Raw genomic sequence first — 21207 nt, 5'->3', positions numbered from 1 at the left:
ACGTACCAGATGTCTATTGTAATCGCGTGTGTTTTAATGACTTATAGTTTACATATCTTCGTATATGTATGTATGTAAAGTGTTATCAATTTGGCAAGTTGAGAAAAATAAAGTGAATAAATTAGCGAATGATTGCTAAGAATAAAAATTCTATTTATAACATGTTCTCGTTTTAGACATTTACCTACGGTAGATCTTCCGCCGTTCGAAGAAGTGTTATTTCAGTGAAAAATCTTGAATGCGATTCGATGATCATATCGAGCTACAAATAGAGATTGTCTCATGAGAGATAAAATAAAAAATAAATATAAGTAATTAATGACAAACAATAAGTCTAATGTTGTGCAAGTAAAGGTGAAAATCTGTATCTACATGTCTTCCATCAATGAACACGTGTGGCATTAAACGACACTAGAATTAGGATAAAATCGTTACGTGTACGAGATTAAAATTACATTACATTATATGCAGCATCATGCATGACACGCAATTTAGATCGATATATAATGAACCATAATTTTTTTATATTTTATGTTGCGATTTGGAAACCACACAACATTCTATTTTCATTTCTATTTACAAATAGAAAGTCTCTATATTTGTGCTTCTAAATTAATAACACTGAATATAGCGATAGATGGTAACGATATCGATCTTGAAATTGATTGCGATTTGTATTTGGTCACGCGATGAAGAGGTAAATTCTCAGTTGCCGTGAAAGCGATTTCTCATTTCTTTAACTAGCATTGATTGTTAACATCAGACACAGCAATGTTTATAAAAGTAAGAACTTTAGTTTTTTGTAAATAAACTGCACACATTTTTATATACTGGGTATCATTCTTATAAATTCCAGTAATATCATGGTTACATTTAAGTGGTCTTCCAACAAGATTCAAATACAACGAATGATCCTCTTGACCATCATTGGTATGATTTCATATGGAATATTGAAGGGTCACATGAAATACGAAAAAGAGGTAACCATATCATTTCGAATCCTATAAAATTACAGTCCCTGGTCATCGAATTAGAACCATATGCACTTTTCTAACTGTAATATGTCTTATATATACACACTCACACAAATTGTTTTCGATTGTCCAAATTATTGCTACGTATCTACGAATATTTCATTTTATTTAATTTATAATTACACCATGTCAAAAAATATTCTAGTATTCCCAGGTCAGGCAATTCATCTGACTTGAATGCCGTTGACAATTTCTGGAGCATAGTTATATTATTTATTCATCGTTGACCAACATATTTAGCAAAACAATAAGAATATAAAATATATAACACGACAATATACATGGAGCATGCTGTAAAGAGTATGAGCTATAATGAAGGTAAGGAAAGGAAATAAATTATCAACATGTATGTGTATATAAAAAATCACAGTAATTAATAAATTTAGCTATTAAAATTTGCTCATGCAAATTTCAATTCGATTAAAAAGGTGAGAAATATAGAAACTTTCAATTCGGTGATCAGGGATTGCATTTTTTTTTTTTATTTCCCATAATGCAATCACCACTCACCTATAATTGATTAATTAGTTCCTAATAATAATAAAGATGTAAACATTAGTCCCAGAAGGAAAGTGCAATAGGGGAAGAATAAAACATGCCATGCAAGTGTAACCAAGTTATGAATCATCGTTCGATTTAATTGTTGGCAACTCGAATTATCGGAATGACTAGCTAGTACCTGACGTCATTAATTCATCGTGTCCAATCCGCTCATTAGGGAGCGCATTGATCGTGTGAAGTGTTTTACATAGAAGTTTCGTTTAAGGCTCGGCCAGATGGACGAGATTTATAGCGGGCAATGCACAATTAATTATCATACCGTTCGACGAAACTTTCTTGATTCGGTTCGGTGTGTTTCCTCGGTATTTATCTCTGATTCACGTACTTCTTTGGTATTCGCGTGTGGAAAATCTAACACGCCCCAGCGTGGTTGCATCGCTGATCCAAGTTCAGATATCAGATGTTTATATCACGCGATGCGTTGTACGTATTTGAACCGCGATTTATATAGCGCTCCCGTGATACGACAATTAATAATACATACTCTCACAATGCGCGTTACGATAGCGTATAGCGACTTGTGAATTTATATACTTGAACATTCACTATAGAAAACTTTTATGAATATATCGTATATTCAACGTTTTGAAATTTCATGAGTACTGTCATGACTATATTGATTGAATTAGGAAAACAAATCTGAATATTTCTATAGAAATAACAAGATATTTATCGTAAGTGTAATATATTTTACAATTTATTATGTATATTACTAAACACATTTACCATTTAGACATTAATGTTTATGTCATTAATCGAAATTTTTATATCAGCTTATATGACTCTTTTTGATTTGATTTTTAATTACAGAAATTGCGGGATTTAAACATAAGGAGTGCACGAGTAACAAACTAGTTCGTAAAGATTTACAAAATAGTTTTGACCAAATAGTTGGTTTTGGAAACCAATTTAATCGCGTTACGGTATATTATTATACTTAGCTAAAGACTAAAATCATTTCGATTTATCTTTAATTTTCTAATTAAAATATATCTTATCAAAAATAACTAAGTATCCCAATACTTTTTAGCAGTAATATATACATATAACGTGGCCAAACAACGGTTCGATATTTAATTAACAACAGGAAACGGAGGTGTTGGATTTATTCCACGAATTTTTCGATCGATTTGGCTTTAAGAAACAGAAGTTAGTATACTGAAGAGACACGTGACGGTAGTTACTCTCGATATAAGGCAATTAGTCGTTCTTAGAATTCGAACAGGTATATCGTTGACCTGATTTAACGACTTTATAAGATAACACGATGTCTGGTGATCAGCCGGAGGCGTGGATCGATTAGTTTTTCACTTTATCGCCGGGAAAATGCGCTACTCTCTTCGATATCAATCTTCTCGTCGATTACGTAACGTATTATCGTTCTTCCCGTATCTGGCCGAGTTTCCTCTGGATAAAAACCAATTATCACGGCGTACGATTTCTGCCTATATTAATCGTCCTTTACCGCTACGAATCCCGCTAGCCTCGATGCCGGAGAGATCGCAAACAGTAGATGAAAATCTATCGCGGTTAAACGGCAAGTATGCGAATTAAACCGAAAAACGCGATAATGTTCGTATAGGTACGCGCGTAGATCCGCAATAGTTATCCATACAGGATGTTTCTGAAAGTTAGCTTCAAACTTTAGGAGTACGTATATAGTAAAATTGAATAAGTATGCGTCCAATGAGGAATTTATACGGCGTTTTCATCGGCGAAATTCGCATTATTTATCTCTGTCTATAGCATACAGTGACTCACGAAAATACTATGAAAAATTATAGAAAACTTCTACATACGTATATCGTACGTATTACATAAAATATTTTCAAATTTCATTGGCAGTATAACGAGATGTGACTATCATGATTATGTTGACAAAATTTGACGTTGATCTGAAAATGTATGTAGAAGGTACAGAGATATTCAATTACAAGGAAATTTTAAAGTATTTTATGTAACACGCATAATACAAATAATTTCATGAGCTACCGTATGTTCGATGTTCCATATGATATCCATTCACTGTAACAGTCGTATCAGCATGTTTTCTCATTGCAATTAACTAAATAACGTAAAAGTAATATTATGATATAACTGTGAAATATAAGCGCGCGAATGCTATAATACCAAAGTGAGGAGCGTTATTATTTTATTACTGTTACCAACAATAAGCGATATCAGTACAATTATATAATAATGATGTGTTTATTACGCTTAATCTAATGATTTACGTACGATAAACGTGCGATGAAGTTTCTTATGCTTTTACAATCTCGCAGTTGAAGAAGTCTTATACATACTTAACGAAACTAATGATGTTTGAACCAAAGCTTATTAAGACTTTTCTCTGTTATAATCAGAACTATATACTTTTGAAATTCGGCATCGATTTTCTGAAACATCCTGTATAACACAGACAGTACCCACGAAAAGGAAAGGAACGGTAAAGGAGAAAAGGAGGAAAGAACGTATCGTTTCCCATGTGTTCTCGATCAAACGTGTTCTTGCTATTTCGCATTAAGCTGCATATTCCGTGCTGATTGACCGTACTAGTGTTACGAGATCAATCAGCTCGATTATTAAGCTGTCGATATCTAATCAACAATGACCCTACTCCGGTAAAAGGGTCAACCATAGACGTGCAAATGCGTATGTATTGCAATGTTATGCGCTGTGTGTATGAACAACGACGGAGCCCTCGTTTCTCGCGTCGCATGGTTCAGAAATCGTTCGAACAGCCTAAAACCAGGCCATTTGTCACGCAACGTCGATTCGGACGAGCCTTAAAAACAGGAAACTTTAATTAGTTCGGTGAGACGAGCTTTGTGTTCTTACGATACGGCCTGACCTTGTAACTCTTTTCCCTCTTTCGCGATCAAGGTGACGGAGTACATGAGCTCGTTGGAATATCGACAGGCGAGAGAAGCCAGCCATGACTACAACAAGCAACGGATGAAGAACCAACAACAGCTTTCGTCCGACAAGTGTCTTTCTGCCACGGATTCGAATAATACTAATGGTTTTGCGAAAGTTGATCAGAGTTCACATGGAAGATAAAATCAAATGATTTTGTTTCTGATTGTTACACGTAGAATGTATTGGTAGTATTTATATTTGATATTTTACTCCTGATGTATAAGGTATATTGGTATGTAATGGTGTTTGAATAAAGATCAAAGAGGTAATAGATAATTATGCTGCGAGTATAAAATAGCGTATTAATATAATATGCTTGGCAGAGGCATTCTGTCGAGTCGATGATCACGGTAACGAAGAGCTAAAGGTGAATTTCATTAACCGCCTATCAGATTTCATGTTTACAGGCGATGATTCCTAGAATGCGAACTCGCATAAACCAGGTAAATAGATATTGGTAAGACTTGCCGTTTCGAAACTAATTAGACTTCATATTAAGGAGAAAAAGTGAAAATATATATTTTATTTTAGATTTGGATAATGCTTGACAATTGAGAGACTTGCAAAGTTTTGTTTTCTTTTTTAGGCAATAATGCACCTAGCATATATGGATTATGAAAAATATTTTGTCTTTATTTATTGTCAAATCAAAGTTAAACAGTTCTATCGAGGTTTTATAATGTAGTTGTATAATACGGTGAATATTATGTTAAGAATACAAAATGTAAGTATTAATTAACGATTAAAGATGTCAGTATTCTTTCAATTTCCTGAGAAAAAGGCAAACATGGACAAGGGCCGTTTTTGTTGCGAGTCGTTTAATCAAAACGGCTATCAGAGGAGCATCTAGTATCCAACAGGAAGTAATTGTTTTAAGAAACGAAGGAAAGGAAGGAGTAGAAATTTGACAATAAATCTATGAAACGATGGAATTTTTACGAGTACTTGGATTCTTTGACCATCGCCAATCGAGATTCCCATGAAGACAATGGCCGTTAGGTTCGCAGGAGTTTCGGTCGTTTTCAACGGGTATCTGGCTGGTATCGCGGACGTAAGGTCAGGGTGGACATGATATTTCCTGTATCGGCCGCAAGACAAAGGAACAAAAGCTGCTGTCAAAGTACGCGAAGCGTGTAAGCTACCACGAGTTAAAAGGAATGGCCACCAATTTGTTGATCGTTAACGCGAAGTTAACTAACTGCATTGCTAATTACGGCGAACAAAGCGTTCTTCTCGTTTTCCTGCTCTGTTCCTCTTGCTTCGAGGAAATTGATTTCGGAAAATATGCGATTTTTTCCCCTGCCTTGATTATGATACAATTGAGCCTCTTAGAATTACATTACATAAGCCCACGATCAATATTCAATTGAAACTTTTATAAGAAGAATCATCGCAGGAAGATGACGTAAATCGTAAATCGTAAGAAACAGCGTTTATAACATCACCACTTCTCTATAGTATTTAATTTATAGACCTGTTTGAGCTGTTGCTTGAACAGCTTGATTGATACATTCAAAAATTCCATGCGTTTCTATTCCATGTGAAAGGAAAACTTATCTGAACGAACGCGACGTAGTTAAACATGTTTTTATTGTCATACGATATGTTCTATGATTTACTGTATCACTATATGACACAATCGTTAGATATGTTTCGTAAAATGATCTCCGATAAGCGAGAAAGGTCGTTGAAATCATCTTTTTCAAGGTGGCGTAGAAAATGTAACGTGTTCTTTTTTAATGTTAGCAAGAACATTGTTCTTTCAATTAATAGGAAAATAATAAGAATTACAAATATTTGATATTTCTTTATATTATTTTTGCTCTCTTTTCCAACGGCAAATTCAAAGAACGGAAAAGAATAATTTAATCGATAAAATCGTCTGTTTAAACCCGATGGGCGTTGCCCTAATAACTTGTCGTGCAAGAGCAAAAAGATAATTGTATAATTAAAGCCTCGTGAGCTGCGCGATGCTGGCTTATATTATAATTTAAATAAATGTTCAGAAGTTATCTCCACTTTATGTATATTTCGTAAAAATAATGTAAAAATATACTCAATTAGTAATATAAATATTTAATTGTCAACCTGCAATTCTGTACGTATATCAAATTAACTTTAATTAAAAAGAGATGGAGAAAAATAATTAACGAACGTTAATATGCTGAGATAGATCCAACCGCCGATTTCTTTTATAACATTTATTATTCTTTAGTTGATCGATATGCAACACCAGTGATGAACTGCTGACGGTTATTTACATAAAAGATAAAACTGTTTGTGAGTATCTGAGCCAGTGCACGTGTTACGGCAACACTCTATATGGTTTTCATCAGTTCGTTTAATTTAAGCCGTTTTAGGAGACGCGTGTTGCTGTCTCCGACACATTTCTCCGACAAAGTGACATAGAAAAACGTATACACTGATAGATGCAAGATTCAGAGAGAAACGTCCATAGTAGAAATCATCTAGTACAAATAAGAATTAGGACCGGCGTGGAAAATTATAAAAATGCCACATAGAATTAGCATCATTGCTGTTCCTGAGAAGCTTACCGAAGGGCATAGAAAAGATTCAAGTAAGTTTTCCTCGTGGAGAACAGTTTATCTAATCGTAGTGTTCTATCGTTCGAACAGATGCTTCTTAAAAAACATTTTGTCTAATGTACGTCGAACAGATGATGCGAGTCAAAAGAAGAAATCTGCGAATTTCGAGACAGCCATTGCCGCAGCTGGTTATGGAAAATTTCAATATCTTCTCCTACTGGCGATTATTCCAGTATCATGGGCAACCAGCATCGACAGTTCCAGTGTCGCGATGATTCTTCCCTCTGCAGAATGCGATTTGCAAATGACATTCTTTCAGAAGGGTGTGCTAAATGCCATCGTATTCCTAGGTTTGTATCGTAATTCTCTCAAAAAGATTTTGTTGCGATGATCGCAAGTCCATTCCTTGATATATTTCTTTGCACAAGTAGATACCATGATTAACATTATTTTACATACTGCATAAGTATGTAGTTAACGTCAATCATGCGAGCGACTAGTTACTTGATTAAATCAATATTATTGGTCGCCATAGACTGTTCTTATTCTACTTCTGCTCGAACAGGGCCAACTAGTACGCTAAATCTAAAATCTTAGTGTCCATAAGAATATATGTTAAAGGCATTTATTTGAAACTTTTAGGAATGATTTCTAGTGGTTTTCTATGGGGTTACATAGCGGATGCTAAGGGCAGGAGAGCCGTTTTTCTTTATGGCTATATAGCTGATAGTATTTGTAACTTCCTGTCAGGATTTTCACAGAATTTTTGGATGCTTGTATCTTTCAAATTCCTTAGTGGTTTCATGTGAGTTTATAACAGAGAAATTATTTGAACCTTTAATTGTCAATTCGAGTTATTAAAACTAATTACTGGATTACGGATAACAATGCAAGGTGAAATTTTAATTACAACTTGAATAAACACTTGTTTCATTTATAAAATATTATAAAGTAATTTCTTTTAATATTTAAATTGCTTTTTACGTTTAAGTTTCGCGCAAATGCATGAATACGCACAGTGTAATAGTTATTTTACGTTAGAATAAGCGGCCCCCATGCTTCCATCGTGGCCTACACTTCCGAATTTTATGGAAAGAAAGAAAGAGGAAGAATTTCATTGATCGTCGGTTTTGCCATTACATCTGGAAATATCGTAAGCGCAGGTCTGGTATATGTGACTTGACATCAAGATAAAACTTGTTTATATGTTATATGATAAAGCTTGTTTATGTGTCAAATCACTAAATCTTGTAGTGCTGGCGTTCATCATCATTCCACAACGCTGGTCCATCGTCCTGTGGGACGGTGCGTTTGTCTACAATTCCTGGAGACTTTTTCTTTCCGTCTGTGGAATACCAATATTGATCGGCGTTATTTGTCTCTCCCTGTTTCCGGAAAGTCCAAAGTTTCTCATGTCACAGGGTCATACGGAGGATGCGTTGAAAGTTTTCAAGATGATTTATAGCATCAACACGGGAAAATCCGCGGAAGAATATCCGGTGAGAAGTTTCAATAATCTATTCAGCTTTTAAATAATTTAACCCACGTATGTCCGAATCTTTTGTGATGTTCTACGAAATATTATTACATTTTTCTTTATTTGATATCTAAAATAAATATATTAATGAAATTTGTGTACCGGTATTAGCTAGTTTCTAGAAATGACCATTCATCCCAAGAATATCAGTGTGAACAGTGCTGCAAAAAACCTTACAATCATCTTTTTAGAAATACTATAGACATATTTGGATTAAATAATATACATTTTTTAACAAAAGATTTTATCAACAGAGTCAATCTTCTCTGTTTAAGATACAATATTTAGAAAATGAACTTCCTAAAGAAGGAGATGATAACGATTACGATGGAAAAATAGAGAAGAAGGCAATTTTCTTTACTCCACATTTAAATCGAATTCTCTTGGTCACAGCCATGCAATTTGGTTCGATGTACACGTGAGTAATTCTTCTTAATGTTTTGGCCGAATTAATATTACATTAACTTTGGAGTAAACACAATTACCGTGATTGGTAATAGTGTTACAAGGAACTTTGCAAATGGGTCGTTGTTAAAATGTAATTAGTAGAATGAAATTTTTAATCGACTCATTTTGTCAGAATGACGATGTTTGTGACGAACGGCCTTATTTGCTTTATCTATAAATACTGACGTCGCGTTGCTGTGCTCAGTAAAAGACGTAAACGACAAGAAATCGAGAGGTGTCGTTTATCAAGACTGATATGAAAACAGTAATTGTAAAAAAATCCACGAAACGTCAGTGAGGAAACAATCTTATCAAAGAACGACATTCCAAGGAAGGAGGGAATACAAATTGATATTAAATAAATTTTTTTACGTTTTCCATTTCACAGAACCAACACGATTCGTATGTGGCAACCTCAACTTTTCACGATACTAGAAAACTTCGATCCAGTGAATCACAATCTAACAGAAGAACATAAATCGACGTTTTGTGAGATCTTGGACTTCTTCTCTGTCGCAGACGAAACTTCCGCAGCCATTGAAGAGAACTGTACAAACGTGGGGCAGCCTACTTAGCAAACATTTGTTCATCATCCCTCTCAGTAAATTTTATCTCTCCTTGTCTTTCTCTGATTACATAATATTCTTTGAATTTTCTAGATTGTCGTGAGCAAGTCTGTTTATGTGAATACGATCGTTGTAACTGCCTTTGGAGGTATTCTTATTTTATTGAGTAGCTTTCTACTGAATATTTTGAAATACAAAATCTTACTGTGTAAGTATCTATAATGAAAATTTGATAGTCTAATTATAGTCAAATCTCGATTATCCGAACTGTTTACGACACACGCTGAATAATTTCGCTTTTGTACGAAAGATCATTCATTTTGAGCTATTTTGTAAATATTGATATTAATCAGAAACAAGAAGTTTTCCCAGTTTCGGTTCTTTTTTACGATCTTTCTTACAAGGGATCATCCTCAAATTTATCACTGTACATTATACAATCCCAATAATCAGCATTCTGGTAATCAGTGTATTATACGCTATTGTATTATGTTTACACGTTACGCGCTTAATTGATAGTATTAACGTATGATTACAGATATTTCTTACGGAGTAGCATTCATATGTATAATTTGTCTGAACTGGTCGTCTGACACATTATTAACACTAATTCTGACGAGTTTGTTCATTGGATTGACAAACACTACCCTAAATATAATTGTTGCTGCAACCGTCATCATGTTTCCAACTTCTCTAAGGTTAAATATAACAATAGTATCAATTAAATAATAATATTAACTAAGGTATCACCATAGGAACATAAAATTCAGAATTTAAAATTAAATAAAAATCTTCCATTAAAATTAGAGCGATCGCAGTGAGTCTGGTGATGTCAGTCGGAAGAATAGGGTCGGTGGTTGGGAACCTTCTCTTCCCAATTTTACTGGCTCAAGGATGCTTGACACCCATGATCCAGTTGGCGTGCTTGATATTACGTAAGTTGCCCTCTGCCGCTGTCGAACGTGTTTCTTTTTCAAAGTACTATAACTCTTCTTTATTGTAGTTTGCTCCATTCTAACGTGTTTTCTTCCGTCGACCAAGAAAGCTAAATAATAAGAAATATGTAAGATTGTGTTACGATATTTAAGCTTCTCTCAAAGAACTTGCCAATAGAGAAGTTTTTATGTACACACACATACTCTAACTACGAATAATAGATCGCATCGCAGATAGCCTACAGACCTCGTTCTCCAACACTAAACCAAGGAATTACACGTATACTCATCCTTGAATCATTCTAACATGATCAAAATTTCCAAAGCGAAGCACGATACGTTTCTTAAGACTCTGATGACTATAATATTCACATTAAGAATAAACAAATTTTAGGAGGATCAACAATGTAGGAAAATTCAATAACTTTGAATATTTAAAAAATAAGGAGATAAAAATATCAGATAATTGAAGAAAGGCATAAATAGATAAATGAATGATATCAATAAGACGAAACGTACAAAATAAGAGGATAATAGAAAGAAGAATCTATCGAAGCAAGGAAGCAGGCGTTCGAAGGCGAATACAGGCAAAAACAACGAAAACGATGTTTGTTAGACAATGAAAGGGTGGGATGTTTCCAGTTGGACACTCTTCACGGTCACATTTTCAGGAGAAGATCGATCTCAGTTTAAAACAATGATCGAGCGCGTCGAGGACGAACGCGGCGTTCCTCGCCCAGCGTGAACACGACGCTGCTACGGGGGCCTTGGGTTTCACTTTCGACACATCCTGGAGAGCCCTCCACGCTACTGCAGCCTTCACCCACATGCTCGTTCTTCTCGATCCCCCGCGTACAACGGCTCCGTTCAGCCGGCGTTTCGTGTGGACGCGGCTTTATCGCGCGCCCGGAATCTCGACACCTTCGCGCTAGCCACGTTGATCGAGTAATTACGCGTGTCCATAAAACTTACCGCGCGTATTACAATGGAAGAATGGGAGAAAGTCAAGGTATCGAATTGATTGCAACGTGACGTTTTATTTTGTCACGAGATGCAGCGATGATGCTTGATATTTGATTTTGGTTTTTGTTTCTTCAGTTTACTTAAACGATAATCTACCAGTAAACTGGTGCATTCAAATCTCATACATATATTTTACTTTTACTAATAGATTGCAGATGGTAGTGTAGGATTACATTTTTGTGAAGAATTTTGTTACAATTAAAGAAATAGAATGTAAGAGAAGATTTGTTTCAATAGATGTTATAATAAATACTGTATTTTGGATATTTTATATATTTTTGTGTAGGATTATACGTATTTAGCGTATTTCTGAACAATCTAATTTGCCAGAAATGCTTAAGAAGTTATATCTATGTTAATGCATGAGTTGTATCATTAGTTTGATCACAAGAATTACTAGAGAATTTTATATTATACACTTATGTAATATACACTTATTTGTGTTTATTAGTTTAATTAAGACGTTACAATTACGATCCTTGTATCATAAAATAAAAAGAATATTTTATAGGATAACAAGATTAAATTTAATAGAACTAACGGGATACGAATGGCAATAAATGCTACTCGTAAAAAGAAATTAATCTTGTTTTACTTGAGCAAATACTGTGCCTCTTGCGCTACTGATTCTCAATATTATCTTTTAAATAAAGCACAATGAGGCTCAGGGAACTTGTTTACAGCTATGCGTTCACTTGAACCGCATACTTTACTTTCTTTGTCCTAAAGTAACGAATGTAAGACTTTAAATGGTATTACACAATAATACCACGAAGAAAGAAATTGCTAGGGTAGAATGTGCAGTTGACTCGCGCAGTATACGTTTCGTTGGCGTTTCGCGTAAGAAGCACCCAAGGTGGCGCCTAAGACAGCATTCCGAATAAATTGCGGAACGGAAGAGCGCAGACGTACGCACGTGTCGGAGGAAAAACGTGTTGGCGTAGCTTTTGCGTTTTTCTCTCTGGTGTGTTCATCCACTAAGAGCTTCATATTGTTACAACATGGAAAAACTCTTGTACATAGCATGGCTATCTCTCGTCATTTACCAAAGAATTTTTCTTAAATTTCTACTTTGACTTCGGAATAATCTTTATAGATTATAACATGATAAGATACTGATAACATTTGACTTTCAATTATTTTAACAGAACCTACTACTTATGTATGTGCAAGTAACTATTAGGTTGTTGCATAATGAATGTTTCGAAATAATCGATAATATAATAAATGAATGTAAACAACTATCGAATGCTTCATAAATTTTTTTTTTACTGTTTAATTGCGATTTTACAATTTGTCCAGTGGGACATTAGGTAAAATGTTATATCTTGTAAATACATAGCATGTGGATGGTCACCCCCAGCGGGGTACCATCTTCGTGTTTGTTAGGTTATATCCTTTGTGAGATCAGCTGGGTGTTTTAGTCTTCTTTCTATGCTTGTGTTGATCGTTTCCGTAGCCAACCAGTTTGGGTGTGATGTTATTCTTTCTCTGTACCTTTCCGCGCATCTGGTAATCTCCTCCTTGACCGTTGGTATTTCCAGGTCCTTCCGAATATCCTCGTTTCTAACGTACCATGGGGCGTTTACTATTGTTCTAAGAATTTTTGCTTGTAATGTCTCTATTTTGTTCATATGGCTCATTGCTGCTGTCCCCCATAGTGGTATTCCGTATGTCCAGATTGCTTTTATAATTGTTTTGTATATTTTTAGTTTATTTTCTATGCTTAGTTTGGATTTTCGACTTGTTAGCCAATGCATTTGTCTCCTTGTTGTCTGTATTTTGTCTATTATTGATTTAATATGCTGCTTCCATGTGAGTTGTGTATCTATGTGGAGTCCTAGGTATTTGACTTGTCTTGTTTGTGTTATGTGCGTGCCGTTCAGTAGGATGTTTGGTGGCGTCTGTTTTCGCAATGTGAATGTAATATGGTTGTATTTGTTAGGGTTTGCTTTTATTTGTTTAACTTGCAGTCACTTTTCTATTCTTGTGGTGTGTTCTTGTAGTAATGTGACTGCTGTTTCTGGGTTAGTGTGCCTGACTAGTACAGCTGTATCGTCCGCGAATGTCAGTATTTTGCTATTGGCAGTTGTTGGTATGTTGGCCGTGTATAATGTGTATAGTATTGGTCCTAGGACGCTTCCTCGCGGAACCCCTGCCTTGATGTCTTTAACTTCAGAGTATGTGTCCTTGATTTTTATTACGAAGGTTCTGCTGCTTAAGTAGGATTTTATTAATTGGTATATTTGCTCCGGGAATGGTTTTCTGATTGTTTGTAGCAGGCTTTCGTGGTTCATTTTGTCAAATGCTTTCTCAATGTCCATAAAGAGGGCTGTACAGTATTGTTTGTTTTCTAATGCTAGTATTATTTCATTGATGAGCCTGAGGATGCTTGGTGGCATCTGTTTTCGCAATGTGAATGTAATATGTTTGCATTCGTTGGGGTTTGCTTTTATTTGTTTAACTTGCAGTCACTTTTCTATTTTCGTAATGTGTTCTTGTAGTAATGTGACTGCTGTGCTTTATAAATATTATAAACATAAAATATTTGTGAAATGTAAAAAGGCAACATTATTATGCAACAATCTAATAAACAAAGGATATACCCCCGCTGGGGGTAGCCACCCACACGATAATCAAGCAGCTAAAAAAATTCACCAAATGTCCAAATTGGACAAATTGTGAATGTAAATTATTAAATAAAAAAGATTTAATATTAATCATAAAACACCCCTGAGAAAATAACGGTTGGAGTTGGAGTTGGTGACCAGTCATCGATTCGACAGAGGAATCAGAAAATACGCAAAAACGAATTACAGGGAATAAAATAACAGCATCTCCGGGTGTCTTGTGAAAACGATCGCGTAGATGGGCCCACGGTCCTCTAATCATTCTTTACGGACACGAAGACGTATCGCGATTTCACGGTTGCTATTCTCTCGATCGTTCTTCTTCCGGAGAAATAGAACGGACGGCGTGGGTACGGCCGCCAGCAGCCAGTCGCATCAGAATCGCCTCGATACTGTTAACTCTTCCCGCAAAATCCTCGAATCATCGACGTATTCATCGTTCCTCTTTCTTTCCTCGCACTTCTCTCTCCTTTGCGTTTCAAATATACACCTTACAAAAATAAGGTTTGTATAATGTTGACTTTATTTTTGTTATTAATTTGTATTCCTACTTTATATATTTCAATCAATTTTCGATGTTATCAATATATGCGCGTAAGAGTTTTTGAATAAATTTTGCGTCTTCAAGGTGTACATTCGCTGTTGACTCTCACTGTATATACAATCGTGAGAGCACGAGACGTCTTACATAGTAAAAGTAATTTATTGGTGCAATCACAGTAAGCAACTGAACTAAGATTTTAAGGACACTTTATCTCAGACAGAATTAACTTCGTGGTTTGAAGTTGCAGTAGATTCGTAACTCGTAGGAAATTTCTTACTCATAAATGATTACTGTGCTGGACTGTATAAAGTCTGTGGGAGATCTAAGGAGATTTAGAAAAATAATTTTCGTGTATTTAAGTTTTTAAAATGCAATTAGAATTACTGTTTTTTCTTTTTTTTTTTCGAGGACCACCCTCGAATTCAGGGTATGGATTTATTTACTCCATTTCGAAGAAACCAGTGCAATAAGCTTGACAGTTTCTCGTCGAAATAGTAGGAAGTATCCTCTAGGCAAGAAACCGAGAATGTCCTCGGGAAACAACAACAAAGGTGTAAAATGACCGCCCTCCGGCTGAAGACTGCACTCCGGTACTGCCTTTACCCTTTAATTTATGACGGTGCCGTCACTACGAAATTTAATGCGGATTTCATTCGGTGACGATGAAACTGGATCGACCTCTTTCTGTTTTACAACTTCTTTGAGAAATCTGTATCAATTTTAACGCAATTTAGGTAAGTTTTAGAAGTGAATTTCCAAGTTTGAATTTCTCTCGATTTAGATCAATATTTTTGTCTGAATGAAAATATTCGTTACATATATGTCGGGTTATCGTTAGAATTTAGGGCGCGTAACAATTCTTCATCTGAATTAGTCATCGTTTTGTACAACAGAGATTACATTTACAGGTATAAATATGACTTTTTATAAAGTTTGACGAATAACCGTGGTGTTTAGACACGCGAGATGCTATTGACGATGTTCCTGGGTTCGATAACGAATCCACGGTCAACGGGATAACTCTTTACTAAACGTAGAATACTTTGAAGCACAAAATACGTTTGCTGGGACGCTCGGTATAAACTGCTCGATATGTAAACTTTCCAAGGCGATCGCACGAATCATAGACAGATGAAAATTTTCCTCCCTTTACGATCGCGTTCGTTTGTTATATACTGGTTGGAAGCATCGAGAAAGTTCGAATCGCCGTTGCTAGGCAGTTTCTGCCTGGAGTTTGATTATTAATACAACGTGTGTCCCATTATATCGACACCTCCGAGGCAAAATCACACGTGGCTAGGCCCGTTCTCGAGGCCGTATGCCGCCACAACCACGTTTCTAGGGAGAACCTTACAACCACTCCACACCTTCTTCAGGCGAAACGTCCATCCCGTGACCGTGGCTACGTTCGGCGACCAGTTGTGTCACCTGGAGCCCAATCCCACTATCACGAATCTCGAACAAATACAATCGGATTGAATGACGACAATTGCTTAATTACGGCTATGATAGAATCTAAAGTATCGGAGGATTTTCCCAAAATTCCAAAGCAAAGGCCCCGATGTCCTTTCATCTCCGACATATATATGTCGGGTTATCATCGTAGTTAGGGGCGTAAAATGAATCTTCACGTGAATTGGCCATCGTTGCATGTACTGTAGATGATATTTTACTGATACAAATGTGATTATTACAGAGTAACAGAGTAACAAGTAACAGCGGCGATTAGATAATCGAGATGTTGACGACAATGAATTGAGGTTCGATAACGAATCCACGGTCAACGGGATGAAGAATGCGATTTCTGCCACAATCTAAGTCGAACTCAACTTACTGATCCACGATTCGGGTGTGTCTCGACGTACTTGTCCACAGTACAAGTGGAACTTATCTGACTGAATCTCAGTCCAAGTGGAACTGCCCTTATATACTCCTCTCCGTACCTCTCCGTACCCCTCGGGTCAATCTTTGTTTTTACGGAGAGCTATATAATTACTCCATACCTCTGTCAGGTGCATGTCCCTCCCGTGACCGTGGCTACGTTCAGTGACCCATTATGTCACTTCGAGCCCACGCCCACTGTCATAAACCTCGGGCACCCATACTGGGATTAGATCATAAACAATTATTTCTCAGTTTTAGTATTTAAGTACAGCTATAATAAAAAGTCTGGACTGAAGTATTGGGGACCTTCCCAAACATTCCAAAAGGATGGCCCCGATGTCCTTTCATCTCCGACATATACTTTGGTAAGTACTTTCATTGCTAGGCAATTCATCCAACTTGGATATCATTCAGAACGATTAGAACCTGCTCACATCCTTTATTTTTTTTTATTATTTATTTAAATTTTACAATTTGTCCAGAAGGACATTTGGTAAAATATTATAGCTTACATATTTAATAAAATATAGCATGTGGATGGTTACCCCCAGCGGGACTCCATCTTCCAGATTGTTTATTGTTCTATTCTTCTTCGGTCTTCTTTCTATTACTGTTTTATTCGTTTCAGCAACCAGCTGATTTGGGTGTGTTGCAAGTCCTTCTTTATACTTTTTTGCATATCTGGCGATTTCCTCTTTGACTGTTGGAATGTTTAAATCTTTTCGTATGTCTTCATTTCTGACGTACCATGGAGCGTTAATTATTATCCTTAAGAATTTTGCTCGCTCTGTTTCTATTTTATTTATGTGACTCATTGCTGCCATACCTCATTCACATCCTTTATGAACTCATTCTCGACCATAACGTTACTCGATTAGAAAACAAAAATTCAAGATATTTGCATAAGTTAAGTACGTAATGTTACAACGAATGACAATAGAGACAAGGGAAATAAATACAAATTAGATACTGGTAATTAATAAACTTTGCTATGCCATATAAAGTTTCCTCACACCTGACAATTTGACTAAAAACTGAAAAAGTCGAGAATGATAAGTATTTTATGTAATTCGATAGTCGAAGGCTGTAGATCTTTCTGAGAATAATCCGCTTCCTTAACGACCTGTTATCCTTTCGTGCAGAAAATTAAAACAAGTACCAAGGTATAAAATACAAGTTCCACGAAGCACGCAACGTATAAAAGCCGGGAAAGGAGCTTTTTAATCCTAGTAACCAGCCAAGGCCAGAAGGTAAACGCGGCTTGCAATTACATAATTAATCGTATGTTTGATAAGTTGTAACATTTGCTTAATCGAAGGTTGTGAATCATTCGCGACTATCATTATCGTAAGTGACAGTTAACGCTGTTGATTATGAACTGTGCAAATCAACGAAATAATTGTTCTTTTTGTAGAAAATTGAAGCTTCTCCGGCAGAAGAAACTTGTTACGCGAGATCGCGATGAAAATAAAGCAACGAAATCCCTGAATTCCCTCGCGGAAGGAAATAGCGAGGTAATAATCAGTTCATTGAACGAGAACTTAACTAGATGAACGTAAACGATGTTGGACTTTACATTTCATCAAGTTGTTGGCATGCCAATAAAAATTACTTTCTTTTTCCATATATTTCCATAGGCATACGAATATGCAACAGCGATATTTGCTCTATTTTCTCTTAGACAGTTTGCTATTGCTGTTTTAATTAATGAAATTAATCGCCTATTTGTAAGCGTGAATGTTGCTAACGTTGTTTAATGCGATATATCGTTTAGAATTTTTCTTCAATTTTTCAACTTCCTTGACAAATTTATATCGATTTTAGCGCAATTTGGCTAAATTCGCGGTGTGGTTTTCCAGGTTTAAATTTGATTTGGATCGCCCAGAAAGTACTAAGTTATTTTTCAATACAACCACCAGCCCCATTCCAACACTTATCCTAACGTTATACGAAATTTGCATATACCTTCATTCATACATCTCCACTGCCAGTTCGCATAACCATCGTCTTACGCAGTCCTTTAAATCATCGCATCTTCTGAAACGATTATCGACCAGAAAATTCTTTAAATTTAGCAAAAAAAAATGGTAATCTGACTCGTTTGACGCGTCCATCATTTGCAATGAAGTCGCAGACACGTTCTTGAGCTCCTCTGTAATGAGAGACAGGGTAATAACAACTGTAATCGCATACAGTTTGTTTATTGAATTCACACACCCATCGTTTGATCAACGATTCATCTATAACTTCATTACCGTAAAATGCTGCAATTTGGTGATGAATTTCTTTTGGAAGAATGTCTTGAGCGTTTGAAAAGGATAAAAGCGTCATTTTAAAAGCGAGATTTTCAATTCTCATCACCATTCTAAACGTGTGCTATAATGGCAATATTAAATATTTAAACGTAAAATTTGTTATGACTTACGTCAATAAATGAATGAAACTAAGTGACCTTCTGCAAATACATTCCATCGTTTTATGTGGCTTTTATACGCGTAAATGGCTAATATTTTCTGGACTGTATTCAATTTTATCTCAATTCGACCATATATTTTGGGTGGTAAATCCATTTTGTGAAAAAATTGAGAAAACGAAGAATTTACAGACACTTTAACGTGAACTTTTTATTTATAAATTATTCACAAACTTTCATTTATAGAATTTATTAATATAAAAAGTTTTTAATTTAAACTTAAAATATTCGTTTGTTTTAATCAATCGAGGTTTCGTTAATGAATGGCATTGCATAATCATTTATTTTGGAAGTAGTGCAAGTTCATTTCCTGTAATCTGTAGCCTGCTTAAACAGTTACAGCACCAATAATCAGAAACAGATGATAACGAATGCAATGTTACCTAACATACTATGTCATAAATGGAAAACAGCTATCTTCAATTCTACATTTTTGAACATTCCTGTTATGGGAAAGAATTTCAAGAATCTGCTTAATATTTTCTCGTTACTACTTCTCCTCCTACCTTCTTTTACAATCTTATGAAGCTTATCTACATAAGACAGGTTTGCTTCTTTTCTTACTGTCTATCTTTACAATATTTATATTTGCTGTTCAGTTCGTATCGCCGTACAACTGCTATGATATAAAAATAATATAAAAATGATATAAAAATGGTGTACAACTATTGCTGAAAGAATTGATATGTGGCGTACACTTTAAATAACAGGATATTTGTAATTGCAAGTTCCACTAGAAACACTACAGAAAGTAAAATATTCAATTTTATTTATTTATATTATAAAATATTTAAATGTCCAATAAAAGACTACTGTACATTTATTAATAAACGATCCATATCAACCGAGTAAGCGGTTTGCATCGAACGGGTGGTCCATTGTAAGCAATTAAACGCGCGGATCTGTTAAAGAAACGCATTATTAACACAGGTAATCTGCATGGTATCGAAAATAATCGTCGTTAAGAGCTTAAAGTGGGTTCAGGAACGGGCCTGCATCCACTTACCCAGATATGTATAACTCGTCGGCCATATGCGCACTCCGATGCATCGCATTGCTTTTCATTTATGCACCTACCTATGTAAATAAGAGTATTATCTGAAAGTATCTACCGCTACGTCGAGATCCGCTATGCCTATGGAACACCGTGTGACTCCTTGGCTCCTTACCGTTCTTGTTCAATTCTTTCTTCCTCGTTATGCCTTCCTACGACCTCCCCACGGCTTCCTTGTTCGCCTCTAGCCGTTGCTCCTACGCTGCAAAACCCGGCCTCTCTTCCTGATACTTGTCTTTCGTGGTTCCTCACTCTGCTTTCATTCCTCGCCAACGTCTTCTCTTTTCGCCGTCGTTTCTTTCTACTTTTCGATTTTACCTCGAGCTTGCAAGATCTCTCGTCGAGATTGCCAACGCGTTGATTTTCTATTTAATCGTACAGCGTGTGTTTACCACCGTGTAATATAATATCGTAATTTTGAAATAATCTTCGCGATACACGTTTGAGAAACCTTTGATCTCTCTCTCTCTCTGCGTTTCACGGGGACTTCGTTTAACATTCCGTAGGGCAACGTACCTTTTCGTACAGTTCGTAGGTAAAATGAATTATTTATGAATTACTCTTTTATTGCGTTAGGTAAGATTGTTTTTCAACGATGACAAGGAAATAATTATTTTCTAAATTTTTCATTCCAAATTCCTTGCCATTTTACTATCTTTCATGTCACATATTTTACGTCGTTTATATTATATAGAATTATTGTATTACGTTGTATTATATGATACTGTATTATACAGTGAGATCTACAGTGAGGTCCGTTATAACGAGACGTGATAAAGTGCACGCCTACCGAGCGAAAATTCAAAGTTGATTTTCTCGAAAACAAAGCCTCAAACGAAAAATTTCTATTCTATATTTTCGACTTCTTTTTTCGCGTAGAATCACCTTCTTTCCGCTTGTACCACCAGTTACCAACCATCCTGTATATAACGTTGTGTTTTGAATTTCATTGAAACCACATATCTTCATTGAGATATCTTCCACGCACGTTCGCGTTGTCAACGTTTACGATTGTACAGCTGTGCATATTAAATCCAGTAATTGCCATATTATC

The 21207-nt window shown here is 35.7% G+C and overlaps 1 protein-coding gene and 1 long non-coding RNA gene across 2 annotated transcripts; one reads left to right on the top strand and one right to left on the bottom strand.

Annotated features, from left to right (window-relative positions):
• The first annotated feature begins 100 nt into the window (after positions 1-100).
• LOC122570958 (synaptic vesicle 2-related protein-like) lies at positions 101-12148 on the top strand. The gene is made up of 14 exons (XM_043734027.1): positions 101-783; positions 857-980; positions 4479-6794; positions 6875-7092; positions 7192-7410; positions 7703-7865; positions 8102-8223; positions 8315-8559; positions 8873-9015; positions 9433-9601; positions 9704-9818; positions 10149-10308; positions 10418-10545; positions 10614-12148. Exons 4-14 carry the CDS (start codon positions 7026-7028, stop codon positions 10661-10663), a joined length of 1581 nt encoding a protein of 526 aa, XP_043589962.1. The 5' UTR covers positions 101-783; positions 857-980; positions 4479-6794; positions 6875-7025; the 3' UTR covers positions 10664-12148.
• A 7791-nt stretch (positions 12149-19939) lies between these two features.
• On the bottom strand, positions 19940-20579 carry LOC122571078. The gene is made up of 3 exons (XR_006317949.1): positions 20269-20579; positions 20106-20176; positions 19940-20001 (listed from the first exon to the last, which is right to left on the bottom strand). It is a non-coding gene; the product is annotated as an uncharacterized LOC122571078 (long non-coding RNA).
• Positions 20580-21207: the final 628 nt, after the last annotated feature.

This window comes from Bombus pyrosoma, linkage group LG1 (genome assembly GCF_014825855.1).
Source record: "Bombus pyrosoma isolate SC7728 linkage group LG1, ASM1482585v1, whole genome shotgun sequence".
In the NCBI taxonomy this organism is placed as follows: Eukaryota; Metazoa; Arthropoda; class Insecta; order Hymenoptera; family Apidae; genus Bombus; species Bombus pyrosoma.
Note: the sequence above shows the minus strand (reverse complement) of the source record. Positions and strands in the feature narration are given on the sequence as shown.

Coding starts and splice junctions, on each gene's coding strand:
- LOC122570958 (XM_043734027.1), top strand. CDS start 7,026: ATGCCACATAGAATTAGCATCATTGCTGTTCCTGAGAAGCTTACCGAA. Junction 8,224..8,314: donor TGGAAATATCGTAAGCGCAG/GTCTGGTATATG, acceptor TAAATCTTGTAG/TGCTGGCGTTCATCATCATT. Junction 10,546..10,613: donor GTTGGCGTGCTTGATATTAC/GTAAGTTGCCCT, acceptor TCTTTATTGTAG/TTTGCTCCATTCTAACGTGT.